At 39.3% G+C, this 17,972-nt stretch overlaps 1 protein-coding gene across 1 annotated transcript; it reads right to left on the bottom strand.

Moving 5' to 3' along the window:
- Positions 1-2,648: 2,648 nt before the first annotated feature.
- LOC142640578 (UTP:RNA uridylyltransferase 1) lies at positions 2,649-17,972 on the bottom strand. Its single transcript, XM_075814740.1, has 6 exons — positions 16,529-17,972; positions 15,632-16,000; positions 5,850-6,073; positions 4,945-5,008; positions 3,715-3,911; positions 2,649-3,169 (listed from the first exon to the last, which is right to left on the bottom strand). Exons 1-6 carry the CDS (start codon positions 17,783-17,785, stop codon positions 2,959-2,961), a joined length of 2,322 nt encoding a protein of 773 aa, XP_075670855.1. The 5' UTR covers positions 17,786-17,972; the 3' UTR covers positions 2,649-2,958.

Genomic DNA, 17,972 nt, shown 5'->3' with positions numbered 1-17,972 from the left:
GACTATTGGTAAATTAATTACTAAATTTGGCTCCTTATTGACAGTTGTAAAGGTGAGCCTACCTTAAATACTTGTGATAAACCTTTTAGAGAACTATGAGAAATAAGACTACAATTTGTTTCCTCTTCTTCTCCTTGTTTTTTCTCTACGTTCTTGGAGGGTGACTCTCTCGAACCAGTCAACATTCTTCTTCACTTTTTCCATTAATATCCTTCCAATTTCTATCCTACTGCATTATTTTACTACACTATTACTAGAAGGTTCACTGCAATTGGTATCAGAGCAGTTTTGATCTTACAATGGCTGATGGTCCTAATACAAGGTATTCCCAACTTGCTGATACAATTTCTGGGGTTAAGCTACAGCAAGATCAACACCAAAAATCCATGGAGATCATTACACAGCAGCTTGCCCAATTGTCTAAAGCTGTCAAGGAAATTCTAGCAGTTTTGCCCACCAAGCCTCTCGACAACAATAACAGAGTTGAATCTTCTGTATCTAATGGAGGTAAGGTTCCAATCCCTAAGCAAGTAAGATTAGAATTTCCTAAATTTGATGGAGAAGATCCCACTAAATGGATTTATAAGGCAAATCAGTACTTTAAGTACTATGAGATCCCTAATCATGAAAGAATTCTCATGGCTTCCTATTATATGGAAGGCCCAACCTTAGTTTGGTTTCAAGATGCTGAGCATGATTTTGATGGATGAGAATCTTTTCTAAAATTACTCCATACTAGATTTGGTCCAAGTGCATATGATGATCCTACTATTGTGTCCAAGGCTACTTTAACGAAGCAACAATCGGTTTTGGAAGTTAAGATTGCAGATGGGTCCGTGATAAGAAGTGAGGGAATTTGTCATGGGGTAATGATAAAAATGCAAGGGCATGTGTTCCAAGTTGACTTGTATTCTCTAGCTATGGATGGTTATGATGTGGTATTAGGAATATATTGGCTTAGAACTTTGGGCTTGATTCAATGGGATTTCCAGAACCTTATTATGAGATTTCTATATGAAGGGAAACATATTCTACTAAGAGGGGTGCAATCAAAAGGGCCTAGCTTCTAAGAAGGGGATGAATTCTTCAAGAACTCTCCTAAGAAAGGTCTGGTACTCCAAGTCATGATGCTGGATTCACTTCAAGATCACCCTTAAACCAATTCAGCCTTGAAAGAGTTGTTGCAAAATTTTAACTCTGTGTTTAACACTCCAAAAGAATTACCACCAAGCAGGGGGCATGAGCACCAAATAGTGTTCAAAGAGGGCACTCAACCTATCAATGTCAGACCTTATAGATATCCTTTTATTAGAAGAATGAAATAGAGAAAATTGTGAAAGACTTGCTGGAGACGGGGGCAATAAGGCCTAGTAAGAGTCCATTTTCTTCACCTGTGCTCTTGGTCAGAAAGGCAAATGGTTCCTGGAGGATGTGCATCGATTACAGAGCTCTCAACAAGGAAACAGTGAAAGATAAGTTTCCTATTCCTGTTGTAGATGAACTTTTAAATGAGCTATGTGGTGCTAAAATTTTAGCTAAGTTAGATTTAAGGTCTAGCTATCATCAAATTAGAATGAAAGAATCGGATATTCATAAGACAGCATTTAGAACACATGAGGGTCATTATGAATTCTTAGTAATACCCTTTGTACTCACCAATGCCCCTTGGACTCACCAATGCCCCATCCACCTTTCAAAGCTTAATGAATGCAATTTTTAAACCATTTTTAAGAAAATTTGTCTTGGTATTTTTTGACAATATCTTGGTTTATAGGTAAGGCCTCCATTTTTTTACCGCCACCACTAGAGCTAGAAGCTCTTTTTCATAGGTAGATAAATGAATATTCTTGCCTTTTAGAGCTTGACTATGATAAGCTATGGGTCTACCTTCTTGCATCAAGACAGCTCCCAAAATTCTGTAAGAAATGTTTTTGAAAAATCAAGTAAGGCTAGAACTGGGGCACTAGCCACCGCTGCCTTAAGTTGATCAAAGGAATATTGATTAGCTGCATCCCAATGAAAAGCATCCTTTCGTATGATGCAAGTGGTTTGTCTCCATTAATAGAGTATTAGTTAGTTAGTTAGTAGTGGGGTTAACTGTACAGCTAGACTATTGGGAAATTAGTTACTAAATCTAGCTCCCTATTGGTAGTTGTAAAGGTGAGCCTAGCTTAAATACTTGTGATGGACCTTTTAGAGAACTATGAGAAATAAGACTACAATTTGTTTCCTCTTCTTCTCCATGTTCCTTCTCTACGTTCTTGGGGGGTGACTCCCTCGAACCAGCCAACATTCTTCTTCACTTTCTCCATTAATTCCCTTTCAATTTCTGTCCTACTGCATTATTTTACTGCACTATTACCATAAGGTTCACTGCATTTGACAACTATTTAATTGCGCATAATAACTTTTTCTAATATTACATTACTTGATTTTATCTTGTTTAATCACACGGAGATATCAATTAATTTTTTTTTCAGTAGATGTCCCAGATCTTATGTAGTGAATGAAAGATGTTTCCCTACAATTCCAATGTATTTTTTAGGCTGATGTAGCCGGTCCTTCTTAATAAAAGTCTTAAAAGATTTTCTTCTAAAAAAAATTAGTTTCTTTCATGTATACTTCCAAGTTCGAATTCATGTACACTATTTTTGAAATCAACAATCTCACCCACTTTCTTCAAAATTCCACACACCACATGCACGTTGCAACTCAGCCCCAAAAGGGAAATGAAGTTACAGTGGGTTCACTCAATGACCTCTGATCTTGAAAAGGAAGAGCAAAGACCAGAGGTCTATTGACAGAAAGTTCTTTACATTTAAATAAAAGCCTGACAGACTAAATACATTCTAAGAAAATAACGCAGGGACTAAAATGAGGAAGAGAAGGTAAAAGATAGGGACTTTACACTGTTTATTTTACCATAATTACATCTAAATTATGAGCAAACAAGACAAATCAACTTGAAACATAAGGCTCAAAGAGCTTCACACACGGATTTGGATCATACTGCATAATGTAGGCAGCACGTTCAAACTCCTCTCTCAGAACTTTTATGCTGTGCTTATCCACCACTCGACCCAGGTCGTGAGATGTCTGAAAGGGATCCTCTATGCATATCAAATGACGATCGTTCCCAATCCTCCTTGTCCAGTCTTTTGCATGCTTGCTGAACACATTTACATAGTGAAAGAACACTTGGTGAGTCAGAGGAACAGTCCAAACTAAAGTTTTAACTTCAATGAAATTAGATATGATGTTAGATTCAATAAATTTAATCAGCTATTAACAAGCCATTTCAAAATGTTCAGCCTTTGAAAAACCTCAGTTATCTTTTATATTCAAATCACCCCATTGACAGTAACAGGACCAGCATCATTAATGCCAAAATGGCAAAAACTGAAACTTAATTCCTTAATATATCCAATCCACTTCTAAAACGTTAATAGAGTGACTGCAAAAGCCATCAATAGTGTGTGTGTGTGTGTATATATCATAGATAAACACTCAAAAGCATATATATGAATCACAATTTCACATGTAAGAAAGAACTCAAGGAAAGGATTAAATTTAGGGGCAACAGGCTGCAAGAGCTTTGGGGAAATGGTGGAGGAATATATGAAATGATTCTTGTTTGTAAACACAGAGCCACAACAAGATTAAAAAATATATATATATATTAAAATATACAAGCTACCATAATTTGTATCTAACCTGAGTATGCTTCCTGTACGAACAGATATGACAGAATTTGCATAATCATGACGATATGCCCAATAATTAAAAAACGCCCACACCAGCTGAGAGATAGTTTCCTTGTTACAAGATCCAAAATTGCGTAGTACTTCAACTTGATCAAAGAAAGCACATTCAATATCATCTACGGTTGCAGAGTATGTAGTCTCCATTTCCTGAAAGTGTATAAACCAAGCAACAAATTAGAGAATTGGGTGACTAAGTCCACAATAGAAAGTACTTTTGACATAGGAGGAGCCAACATGTCAAATACCATACAGTTTGTCCCTTTTTGTAACTAACATATTGTTTACTGGAATTTGAGGTTGTAGCAAGTTGCAAATGAGTAACAAAATGTTCAAAACCAGTTCTCGGATACCCCTATTTAGTCATATGGAAGCCTAAAATATAATAAAGAAATGCAATACAACAAAATATACAAAATGATGCAGCAACCACCAGTTGCACAAAGAAATGCACATGAGGGGAGCTTTTGTTTTCTGTGGCATGATAATAAAGGCTTCATGTTTAAAAATTCTGACAAAAACTTTGTCTAAAGTAAAATTCTTTTGGTTTGAGTAAAAAAAAAAGACATTATTTCAGCAATGTAATTGAATATAAAATAACAGTGGTATACCAGATAGAAAAGAAATTATTAATTAAAACAGAGAAGCATAAGCTCATTTATGGCAAAAACTTTATTATTTTGCACAAGACAATCTTTACAGGGTATTGTTCATTACATGGAAGCAACGTCCCACAAACATAGAAGATTGTCTGAACAGAACACAGTAGTATGAGTTGAGAAGGTTCACAGGTTTCAGCCTCTACTTAACATCATGCAGTTTAGTTTCTCATAATTACATTTGTTGCTACGCAGTCAAAGTCTCCTTTTTCTTGTATTAAGATTTAATCAGCACATAATAAGGCCAAACAAGGAGTTTAGCAAATGATTGGAGACACTTATAGGTAACACCTCCATTGAAGTCCAAAAACTAATTATAGAATGAAAAAGAAATAAAAAAAATAATGAAAAAGAAATAAAAAAAATCACCAATAAAAAAAGAATCAGTTCATGTTTATTATTTGGTAACTAGTAAGACATGATAATAAATTTTTAAAACATAAAGCACGCTAATAGAAACATGTCAGTAAATAAATATGGTACAACATATGCGTTGAGTACTTGAACTAATTAAGAATACACACCTGTAAGCAGGGAAGGATAGCAGGCCTGCGCTGTTGTAAGAAATGAATGCACATTATGACATACCTGAAATGAAAACAGCATAAGAGTTTTTCTTTAAAAATGTAGCAAAGGGCACATAAAAATAAGAATAACTTTCATCACAGCTGTGTCTATTGACTGTGATATAAAAAAGAAACTGTGATTGTCTAGATCCTACCTAAATTGGTAAGTTCTTGTGCTTTTCATCATACTGAAAGAGGGCCAAGTAGTCTCACAATGACCAATGGGTTTGGACCCATCTATGTATATATCTACCCACTAAAAAAATAATAATAATAAAACTGATTGAGGTGGAGAAATGCTTAGGGAATCCACCAAGAGCTGATATACATGTTGGGGCACTATTACAACACAAAAGCTTAAAACAATGGGTTTTGGTACAACTATGTATATCAACTACTCACTTTAAAACTTCCTTGATGTGGGACTCAACACTCAAGTTCGCTCGCAACATATCCCTTCCTCACGTGTGAGTTTCTACTTCCCCCTTTGCGCAAGAGTCCTTGACACATTCAAGAGTTGCACCAAATGCAAGGCCAATAAAGGCAATGTGCTGTAACTGCCCAAACATGTCAGGACCAAGACACTTGTGGAACATGAAGATGAACCATAAATTCTAATACCAATTTGTTAGGAGAGAGAGATCCCTAGAAAGTCCACCATGAATCTGTTGATATACATGTCGGAACATTACTCCAACCCGAAAGGTTAATCTAATGGGTTTGGCCCCAACTATGAATGTCAATTAGTCTCTTTACTTTATCTCGTGAGAATCAACACCCACACGTGCACTCATAACACAACAGTTGCTCAATTTTTAAGTGGTAAATTTCAGAAATACATGTAAATCTTACAGCTAACTTACGCATAGCTAGATAGGGTTCCTTGGTATGTTTCATTGACTCCCCTTGACTTTGCCCAATGTTTCACAATAAAAGCCAACTGCCGTAATCTCGCATCTATTTGAGCGTAATCTCGAAGAAGTTTAGTATTTATGACAGCCAAAATGTTGTTAATGCATATGTCACAGGAAATTCCAGTCACTGGATCCATAAGCTTTACTATGGGGACCCTAGCACGGGTCAGTGCCTGTAAACAAAACCTGAATTAAGCACCCACAAAGATATTTACTTTAAATTGAAAATAAATGAGATCATGATTCCAACAAATAATGTATTAAATTTGATTGCACCAGCCAACCTGCACTTGAGACAAATATATTGTTATAATCTACTTTTCTAGTCCATTTTGTATTAGCTACTCTCAATCGATGGTATTGTCCAAGCTAGAGTTTTTTGGAAAAATCATACAAAAATAAAAAAAGATTTTGATGGAAAGACCATGCCAAAGAAGAGGAATTTTTAAAGGAAAAATAGCATAAAACAATTTACATTCTATTGCGTTTACACTACCATCACTGAAAAGATGAAAATGAGTCTTATTTTAATGACACAATAGGATGTAGGCTTGAAACCAAAAACTAAACAATTTTGTAGAATAAACAAGAAAAACTAGACAATGAGTGACGCAGGGCATTAAAGGGTCACTTCATCAGTGAGCCAAAGCCCAGATATTCTAATGCACCCTGCATCTGCATATAGTGTCAATGCCTAATGGGCTCATCTAAAAACATCAAAAATTGAAGACAAATTGATTGATGCAACCTAACCCAAATGGCCAATGTGGTATTTTATCAGCCACTCAATGCAATAAAGATTCCCAATAATGAAATGATGCCGGAGACACAGATTTTTATTTTTATTTAGTATTATTCATTTTTGCAAGTCAATTGTATTTTTATGTTTTAGGTCCTAGTAGTTTATTAGGCTATTAGTATTTTAATATTTGGAAGCAAGGTTAATATTGTAGTAAGGCAATTAGGGTTTCCTATGCCAATTAGAACTAGGGTTAAGTTTTTTTATACAAGCAAACTATTGTGCTCCTATGGGAGATGAATTAGAGATGAATGAAAAGTTGCCTTTTGGTATCTTTGGTTTGGTGCCAACTCCTGACTCCAGCCAACCCTAGGTGCTAACTCCTAGTGGTTTTCTTCGCTTGGTGTTGTGTTATGATCCTAGTGTCCCACATGGATTAAGTATAAACTTAACCATGTGTTTATAAGCTCTTAGACACCCTCCTCTTGCAAAGTTAATATTGTAGTAAGGCAATTAGGGTTTCCTATGCCAATTAGACTAGGGTTCAATTTTTTTATACAAGCAAACTATTGTGCTCCTTTGGGAGATGAATTAGAGATGCATAAAAAGTTGCCTTTTGGCATCTTTGGTTTGGTGCCAACTCCAGACTCCAGCCAACGCTAGGTGCGGACTCCTAGTAGTTTTCTTCGCTTGGTGTTGTGTCATGATCCTAGTGTTCCACATGGATTAAGTATAAGCTTAACCATGTGTTTATAAGCTCTTGGCATCCTCCCCTTGCAAGCCAGTTTTCAAGGATGAGTTCTATCTATGGTTTCCTAACATTTGATATCAGAGCCAACCACCACGTCACTTAGAGGCTAGATTAAAATTACTGATAGGTGAGTGGAGCCGCCCAAAAAAAAAAAAAATGGCTACCTTCGGGTCAGTGTCGTTAGAATGAGCCGTCGTGAACGTCGACAACGAAGCGTGGTGGTATGATATGATCCTAATGTCCCACATGGATTAAGTATAAGCTTAACAATGTGTGTATAAGCTCTTGGGCACCCTCCCCTTGCAAGCCAAATTTCGACGGTGAGTTCTACCCATGGGTTCCTAACATGTTGACTCCTAGTGGTTTTCCTCACTTTGTGCTAACTCCTAGGTTCCTATCCTTTTTTTTTTCTTTTTTTTTTTGATAAGCAATAAAGAAATTTATTGAAAAAAGAGAGTCACCCAAGTACACAGGAAGTATACAAGGGAGAACAAATCAAAGACGAACATTACAAAAATCAAGGAAATCCAAAATAGAAAGAAAAGGAAGGCTTCTTCACACGGAGAACCAATCAAGTAAGGTTCGGAAAAAAAGAGACTTAAGAACAGGCATGGAACTCTCGATGTCTTCAAAACATCTACTATTTCTCTCCTTCCAAATACACCACAACAAGCAATGAGGAACGGCCTTCCAAATATCTCCATTACGATGGCGACCAAAACGACCTTGCCAGCAAGCCAAAAGCCCCACAACAGACCTTGGCATAACCCAGTAAACTCCAAATAAACCGAAGACCATGTCCCACAATTCCATGGCAACTGGGCAGTGAAGAAAGAGATGGTCAACACTTTCACAATTGCACTTGCACATATAACACCAATCCAGGATGCAAATCTTTCTTTTTCTTAAATTGTCTACAGTCAGACATTTCCCCAAAGCCGCGGTCCAAACAAGGAAAGCTACTCTAGAGGGGATCTTCTGCTTCCAAATGCTTTTCCAAGGGAAAATTTGCTCCTTATGGCCAACAAGAAGATGGTAGTAAGAACTAACCGTGAACCCCTTACTCTTACAGGGCAGCCAATAGGACTTGTCCTCCCCAATCCCCCTTACAGGAGTGCTATAAATGGAATTGATGAAGCTCCTGAAAGCTTCCAATTCACGATTATGCACATCCCTACAAAACTGAAACTCCCAATGGAGGACTCCATTGGTGTACCTCAAAAGATCCGCCACAGTAGCCTCTTTTCTACGACAAATCCTAAATAATTCCGGATAGCGAACGGCAAGAGAAGAAGAACCACACCAATGATCTAGCCAGAACAGCACCTTTGATCCATCTCCAATATCATACATAATAAAACGAGATAAGGAGTGCCACCCCCGTCTAATGTTTTTCCACAAACTGACACCATAAGGACCAGAGAAAGAGGTAGAACACCAGCCACCCCAATCACAACCATACTTCACCGCAATCACTTGACGCCAAAGAGCATCCCTTTCTTGCCCAAATCTCCATAACCACTTCCCTAATAAGGCAATATTGAAGGTTCTCAGATTCCTGATCCCCAACCCACCTGAAGAGAGAGGAGAACACACCGAAGACCAATCAACCAGATGAAATTTGGGCTCATCTCCTAGACCACCCCAAAGAAAGTCACGTTGAAGTCTAGCAATTCGGTTGGCCACAGAAGCAGGAATAGGGAATAAGGAGAGGAAATAAGTAGGAAGATTGGAGAGAGTGCTTTTAATTAAAGTGACTCTACCTCCTTTGGATAAATATAATTTTTTCCAACCTGTTAATTTTCTTTCCATCCTTTCAAGAATAGGAATCCAAATTGACTTGTCCTTAAATTTTGCCCCCAAAGGAAGACCCAAGTATTTCATAGGGAGGGACCCATGATTGCAACCTAAGACAGCCACTAAAAGATCCATATCTTGCATTGACCCCACTGCCACCAGCTCAGACTTACCCAAATTAACCTTCAGACCCGACACAGCTTCAAACCAAATGGGCACCATACGGAGAGTCAGCAGCTGATCAATGTTAGCATCACAAAAAATAAGAGTATCATCAGCGAAAAGGAGATGGGAAACCATCAAAGGTCTACCATCAGAAACACCAACTCTAAAGCCAGATAAACGGCCTTCAAGGGCAGCCTTATCCAACATTCTACTAATGGCTTCCATAACCAAAACAAATAACAAGGGGGACAAAGGATCACCTTGCCGCAACCCCCTTGAGCTTCCAAAAAACCCATGAGGAGTACCATTAATAAGGATAGAGAAACGAACCGTTGATACACAGAAGGAAATCCAACATCTCCACTTAACTGAAAAACCGCAACGCTCAAGCAAGTAATTAAGGAATCTCCAATTCACATGATCGAAGGCTTTTTCTATGTCCAGTTTACATAACAACCCTGGCTGACCAGACTTTAATCTACTATCAAGACATTCATTGGCAATAAGAACAGAATCAAGGATCTGCCTATTTAGAACAAAGGCATTCTGAGGAGCTGAGATGATCTCTCCTAAAACCATGCGAAGACGATTAGCCAAAGCTTTGGCAAGAATTTTATAAATCCCCCCAACGAGGCTAATAGGTCGGAAGTCCTTTACTTCCACTGCAGCTTTTTTAGGAATGAGAGCAATGAAAGTTGCATTCAAGCTTTTTTCAAATTGGCTAGTATCATGGAAGTGGTGGAACACTGCCATGATGTCTGATTTGAGAATCCCCCAGCAAGATTGAAAGAAAGCCATCGAAAAACCGTCAGGCCCAGGAGATTTATCCCCATTAAACTCCATGATGACATCAAAAATCTCAGAATCCTCGAAAGGTCTCTCTAACCAATCCACATTATCCCTAGAAATCCTAGGAAAATCCAAAACATCTGGGAAAGGGTGCTGCTCTTGTCGCTCCGAGTAAAGGTTCAAATAGAATTGTTCAATATGGTCAGCAATTCTATCCTGGTTGGAAGACAAAACCCCATCGATGTTAAGGTTTTCAATACAATTACTTCTTCTATTAGAATTCGCCATCCTATGAAAAAACCTCGTATTGGAATCTCCCTCCTTTAAAAACAACACTTTGGACTTTTGCCTCCAGCTAATCTCCTCTAACAAGGCTGCCTTCTCAAGATCGACACGAAGGGAAGCTTTTTCCAACATTTCTTGATCTGAAAGAGGTTGAGTGTCCGCTTTGACATCAAGAGCATTCAACTTGCTCCATAACAACTGTTTCTTAACTGAGATATTGCCAAAATCTGATTCATTCCACTGCTTAAGGTCAGATTTTAGGGCAGTCAATTTCTTGGCAAGAATGAAACTAGGGGACCCTTGAAAATGGTAATTATCCCACCAAGACTGCACCTTATCAAGAAACCCATCCGCCTTCAACCACATATTCTCAAAACGAAAGGGGGTTCGCCCTCTACGAAGATTCCCACTCTCCAATAGAATAGGAAAATGATCGGATAACACTCTAGGAAGCCTTTTTTGAGAGAAATGAGAGAAGTGATCTGCCCAAGCCGGAGAAAAGAGGAACCGATCAATTCTAGAGGCCGAGGTAGAGTTGGACCATGTGAAAAGGCCTCCCTCCAAAGGGTTATCCATTAGCCCATGAAGAGAAATAAAATCTGAAAAATCAGTCATGCAGCGGGTGAATCTTCCCGCCCCTAACCTCTCCGAAGGAAAGCGGGTGACATTGAAATCCCCTCCCAAACACCAAGGTAAATTCCACCAACTAATCAAGCCTGCCAATTCCTCCCACAAATATTGACGCTCTCTATAAAAATTAGGGCCATAGGTACCTGTGAAGGCCCACTCAAAGTGGTCACTAACGTTTTTAAACCTACACGAAATTGAGAAACACCCCACTACTTCTTCAATTTTTTCAACCACCCTTCTATCCCACAAGAGCAGAATACCACCGGAAGCTCCCTCAGAACCCAAGTAAAGCCAATCTATGAAAGGACAACTCCAGATACTTCTAACAAGGCCTCTTGTAATCCATTCCAGTTTTGTCTCTTGCAAACAAACTATATCAGCCTTCCAAGAGCGTAAAAGATTACGAACCTTGAGTCGTTTTTCCTTGCCATTCAGACCTCTGACATTCCAAGATATAATCTTCAGATTCATTGAGAAATAAAAAGAGCCCTGTCCTTACCATTATCACTGCGCCTATAAGAGGCTGGACCATAATTGACAGAGCTAAACAAACCCCTCAATTCCCTAATCCCTTTCCTCCCTGAGCTCTTCAATGCTTTATCAGAATGAACCTTAAAATCCCTTTGCTGTAACTCAGCTTCAACAGCCAACAGGAATTTGGTAGCTGGCTCTTCCAAACCTTTGAGGGATGTCCCAAGAAAATCATCAAAGCCACTGAATTTTTCCTGAAACCACACTGAGAACTTGTCCTTTCCCAGCAAATTATCCGCCAAAGTTGTTGACCCTTCAGGAATATCCCTGATACCCGTAGGTAAGAAGACGGCCAGGGGTTCAACATTGAGAGGAGCCGAAAAATCAGAGAACTGGGAAAAATTCTTTGAACCAATATCTGAAACCCAATCCTCCACACTAACCTCAACCCCTTTATCCATATCAGAATTAATCTCCCTAGGTTCCGATGACTCCTCTGGAACCAACACCAACTGGTTCGACTCATTTGTTCCAACAACCGCAGCATCCGGTGGCAAAGAAATAAGAATCGGGACAGCCACTCTCTTACCGTCTCGTAATTCAAGAACCCACTGCTCAGAATTACCCCATTTCCTGATGGCGTTGTCTGTGTGCTCGTGGATGATCCGTTGGATGTCACGATGCAAGGCCACTTCATTATCGGAGCACAGGGACTCATCCAAAACATTATCGAAGCACAGGGACCCATCCACTTCATTATCGGAACACAGGGACCCATCCACTTCATTATCGGAGCACAGGGACTCACCCACTTCATTATCAGAGCACAGGGACTCCTCCACCGAGGCATCGGAGCAGTGGGACTCAGTCACAGAGGCTTCGAAGTTGTCGGGCACTAAGAGAGACTTCTCGGAGCACGTTGGTTCCAAGCGCGACAGGCTCCAAGAAGAGACAGGCACGCCAACAAGCTTAGCGCAACCTGTATTTGCTGTCGCCGACGAAATAAGGTGGGAGTGAGGGGCTTGCGAGGAGAAGACAGCCAGTGGGTGGGTCTGAGACTTAAACACGGGGGGTTGGGAAGGTTTGGGTTTCCATTTAAAGGCAGTTTTCAGTTTGGGTTTGGAGTGTTTTGGGTTTGGGTTTGGGTTTGGGTTTGGAGTTAGGCCCACGGGTTTGGGTTTGGAGTTAGGCTGGGAAGGATGTGTTTTGGGTTTGGAGTTAGGCCCACGGGTAGGACAGGATTGCAGGGGGTTTGGGTTAGGAATGGGCTTTGGGTTAGAGGCTTGAGATGGTAATGGGTTTGGAATATGGTTAATCAGGGGGAGGCAGTTGGGCTTAAAAGAAATGGTGGGCTTGAAGTTAGAAGCTAGGCCCATAGAAGGAACCACTTCATTGACATTGGACCAGCAGATCTCCCACTTACCACTGGGCCCACGGACCAGCTTAAAAGAGAGTTCCAAACTCATCCCATCATCACTTTCAGCTGAAAAGATCTTCTCTCTGTCAGGAGAATCCACCTTCCCAAGACTGTTCCTGTGAGAATCCTGGGTCTGAGAATTCAGATTTGCAAAGTTGGACTTTCGAGGGTCCAACATTAAATGAGTTGGATTCGCAGCTCCGCGGGGATCCTGGGACAGAGGAGGATTCGCCGCCACGACCTGCCTGAAAGTAAGGGGTTCTTTACAACAGCCTTGCTCCACAGCTGCCGCAAAGGATTTGGAGGCTAAGAATTCAGACCCAGGTAAGAACTTGGGGGGCTGGTTAAAGGCAGGAGATTCAGGAGCTATTGCCTTTCTCAAGTGACAACCAAAACCTCTCCAACCACAGCCCAGTTTACCTTCCGGCACAACAATGAAGCCTTTACGCAGGCCATGAAGGAGTTCAGAGATCATAAGGAAAGAGCCATGTGCATTGAGACCCAGTTGAAGAATAAAAACTGTCTCTCCATCTCTCACAGTTTTTGCAAAGTGTCCAGGGGGTTTGGAGTAAATAAAGTCTTCCAACAAAGATAACAGTCTCTTAGCAGACTCTTTGCCCATGAAAACAGACTGTAGAGAACCTCTGCCTCTCTCGAAAATACGAAGAAGGAAGAAAGAACCCCCTTCTTCCACAGAAAATTCAAAGGATTTTGACTCAACAAAGAAAAATAAAGAGCCACCCATGACCGAAAGAAAGAAAACCACTAACTTAAACTAATCACCATTACCCTCATTGAGAGAGAGAGAGAGAGAGAGAGAGAGAGATTTCTAACATATACTCCCTATCCTTTTATTTTTCTTTGTCTTTCAACTTTATTGTTCAATATTTTTGGTTGTCCTGCGTCTTAATAGCAGCATCTTCAACATTTCATGCAATTTCATGCCACCAACACCATATGGCAGTTTATATATTCAGAGTTCAGCCATCACTTAGCTCATCACTATAACCTGTATTCTCCCCAAGCATCTACATGTCTTGTAGATGTTTCCACATCAGGATAAACAGTGTTCATTAAGATATGAAAAAAACATCTACATGTCTTGTAGATGTTTCCACAGTTGGCCTTGGAAATTATGAGTTACTTTGAGAAGCTACATATGGCTTGTGTTTAGGCACTGTATATAGAGTCTAGGTTGGATAGAATTATACATATCCAATGTTCAGCATGACCATTAGGATTGGATATAACAATCCCTTTGGATCTTTTAGTTCCCCAAGGGGATCTTTTAATCCTTGCTTTAGCATACTATTCCCTGAAACAATCACATAGAAAACCCAATTCCCAAAAAGCAGCGGCAGTAACCAAACAAAAATCAAAATCAAGTGCAGCCAAGAGAATAAAGGGAAAAGTCCCAAGATTGGCCAAGTATGAAAGTAACAAAGTTGTCATGTCTATGAAACAATACCAAAATAAGCACTTTATGGAATTTAAAAGCCTTAAGGGCATGCGGAATGAGTTGAGATTTTAAAAACTGATGAACAGATGGGCAAAAACTAAATCACTCATAGCCAGAAAAAAATTTCTTTAAGCAAGTTGGTCAAGTAGGAGTCAAGCAAGTTGCAGCTTCTATGGAAACATTGTCATGATAATTATTTACCACCAAGAGTATAAGACCATTGCCCCCAGTTAAGTTATGTTGCAAAAGAAAATAATGTAAGATTGAACTTTTATCAAAACCGAAAGTTATAATGCATAAATAATTTAAAATAAATAATGAAACTTGTTTCTAATTTCTTGAAACTTTTCAAGACTGAGTTTTAATCTAGTATTTTAAATTTATTAAAAACTTTGGTAGTATTAACTTAGATTAAAAATTCTTAATAATTTTAATGTAACTAATGGCGTGCTACATGGCAAAAGTATGATGTGTAATATTTACATTCAACTACATGTGCAAGGAAAGGGTTTTACACCAACTTTTAGTATATAGTACATGACTTTTAGCGTGCATCAAATTATACAAATTTTTTATTACATATATTCAAAAGAAAAAACTTGAAACACCATTCAAAACTCTAGAAGTAAGTAATTACAGCAATTATGTACTTATTCTACACATACAAATTTGCACAAAGAAACGCAAGAGTTTAGACGTGCAAGGAAATCCAAAAGTAGCATATGTATCTAAAGAGGCACAGCTCATGTAGCAAATGAAATCTATCCAAAAAAGGCTTCAAATCTATATCTAATTTGCACACTTGCGTTTATCCAGTCCACCACGAAGTTGAATGGCCAAACAATATTCATGAAGGTAATTGCCAAAGGTCCAAGAAGAGTGAATTGATCGTCAAAATTAATCAATTCTAATATGAGAAAGCACTAAAAAGATATACTTTATTCTTTTCTGCCCAGCAACAAATGGACAATGAAAATAGGGTATGAAGAATTTTACTTCAGAAGGTAATATTAAATTCAGGTTCTTTTACCACGCCTGAAGAGTATTTTCATCATCTCAGTTAAAAATCAAGGCCTATGTAGCAAACTACTACAACAAAGTTGCCTAAAAACTGGGCTACAAATGTAACACCACATACAATGACAAACATACTGCAAAATAGTTTCCGTTATGTAAATCTTAAAAGCCCCTATTCTTTAATAGTCAGAAAGACAGCAATCTGAAATACCTGCACATTCTGGAGATTATCTGACTTCAAAATATCTGCCAACCTTAATAAGATCTCAGACTTGTTAATATCTGCATCCTCAATTGCAAGACACACATCAATATCACTTTTAGAAACTCCAAATGAGTTTGCACACGATCCATAAAGATAGAGGCGAGCTTTAGGCCATTCTTTGCAAACTAATTTCTCCAATAACTTTAACAATTGCTTCTGCTTCACCTTCTCTTCCTCTGGAGGTATTAGTGAGTCATAAATTGCAAGAAAAGGAGCATTTAATCTGTCTATGTCATTACGACATAGCATCTGTCTTTTTAATATTCTCATCCTTTGGCTAAGTAGCCGTTGACCTCTGCTATCTGACCTGACATCCTGATAACAAAAACTGCAAGTCAATTCCACATTTAAACCCTTTAATTCTTTTAATCAACTTTCCACACAAAATGTAATTTTCAGGCACTAACAACTTCAACTTCTTTTCCCTTAAAGTGTCTCATGTGAAATATGCAATGATTTACATTTTTATCACTAGCAATTGCTAACTTGCAGAACAAAGTTATATGGAAGCCAAAAATTCAAAACCTTAATCAATCATAAACCATGCTTATATCATTGATCTCTATTCAAATATCAGTTTCTTCAAATATACAATGATTTACAATGAAATATGCTATGATTTACAACTTTTGTCACTAAAAATTGCTAATTTGCACAACAGTAAAAATTCCACAGAAGTTAATGGAAGCTAAAAATTCAAAACCTTAATCATTCATACACCATATTTATATCATTGATCTCTATTCAAATATCAGTTTCTTCAAACTTAACCTGTAAATTCCACAAAGTCTTAAAACCTATATTACCAATAGAAAGATACAGAAGGAAAAACAAATAGTCAACCTTCTCACGGGAACTGCGAAGTGGGGTTGATTCATTCTTGTCATCAGATTCATCCTCAAGCAACAAAGAATCCACAAGCTTTTCGCCAAAATCCTCTACTTCATGACTTCCCTCCTCCTTCAACTTATTTCGACCCCGATAACTATTGCCATCCCTAAATTCACCAATCTCACTATCCAAAGTGGACATGGACTCTTCAAAATCCAAAGCAGATACAGAATGAAGCTTACTCCCCGTTGGCGGCCCCGGGTGATCAAGCCGTCTACTGAGCCCCAATTCTTCGAATGACAATGTCCTTATTCTCTCATTATTAGCTTCTAAAGAAACATCACTACTACTCATATCACTGTAATTAGCCCTTTCCTTACCCACATTGTGCTCTACCTCTATCCCTCTCATCCTATTCCCTGAATCCCAATTCCCTTTTCCCCTTGGATTGCTTGGAAACCCCGGAGGAGGCGTAGACCTATAGTTCCCACCCTGCAACTGCTTTCCCAACTCACCCCCTCGAGAATCATGATTCCCAAGCTGAAAGGAACTCGAATTTGGATTGGAACTGGAATTGGAATTGGAATTCACCCGGGGCTCGAATTGCCAATTCCTTTCCAACCCATTATAGGTCCTGGTCCCCAAACCCGGTTCCCGGTCGTTGAAAGCAGTGAGCTTTGAATTATGGAAAGAATTCTGAGAATTCCCAGATAATAATAAACCCTCAGGGCTTAGAATATCGCTGGGCAAAGTACCAAACTTGAGCTTGGGTTCTTGCTGATTCTGTTTTTGCTGTTGCTGTTGCTGTTGCTGTTGCTGTTGCTGGTGCTGGTGCTGGTGCTGGTGGAGAATGAAACTCTCGATTCCTAATCTTCTTGAATCGTCGCCGAAGAGATTGTGGTTTCCGGGAAACTGATTCCGAGGAGGAGGGAAAGGGTTTTGTGGGAACCCAGGGAAGTTCGAGAGGAAAGGTTGGGGAGGAGGAGGAGAGAAAGAGTGGGGCCAAGGTGGCGGAAGAGGATACGGAAGATCGGGACCGTTGGAATTCGACGGCCATGGTGGTGGTGCCAAAGGGAGGGTGGGGCCCACCGCTGCCACGGCTGGATCAACGGTCAGAGACTTTTGCTGCTGCTGTGGCGGAGCTTGGGGTTGCTGTTGTTGTTGTTGTTGGGTGATGTGGTGGTGGTGCTGCTTTTGAAGGAGGGAGAGTAGGAATTCGCCGCCGTTCGCTGCCGGAGGAGGCGGCGCGTCACCTCCAGCGCCGGACATTGCGCGTGGACTTTAGTGTAGCCTCTACACTGGAGAGAGAGAGAAGAGAGACCAAAGTAAAAAGACTTCAAAGATTGAGAGATAGAAAAGAGAGAGAGTTTATTAAGAAATGGAATACTTTTGTCAGTTTGTGTTCTTGAGCTGTATTTCTTTTTTGTTTTTGTTAAAACTTTTTCGAGTTGTACTT

This window comes from Castanea sativa, chromosome 6 (genome assembly GCF_040712315.1).
Source record: "Castanea sativa cultivar Marrone di Chiusa Pesio chromosome 6, ASM4071231v1".
NCBI classification, from domain to species: domain Eukaryota; kingdom Viridiplantae; phylum Streptophyta; class Magnoliopsida; order Fagales; family Fagaceae; genus Castanea; species Castanea sativa.
The sequence above is the reverse complement of the archived record's forward strand: the minus strand, read 5'-3'. Positions and strand labels throughout refer to the sequence as shown.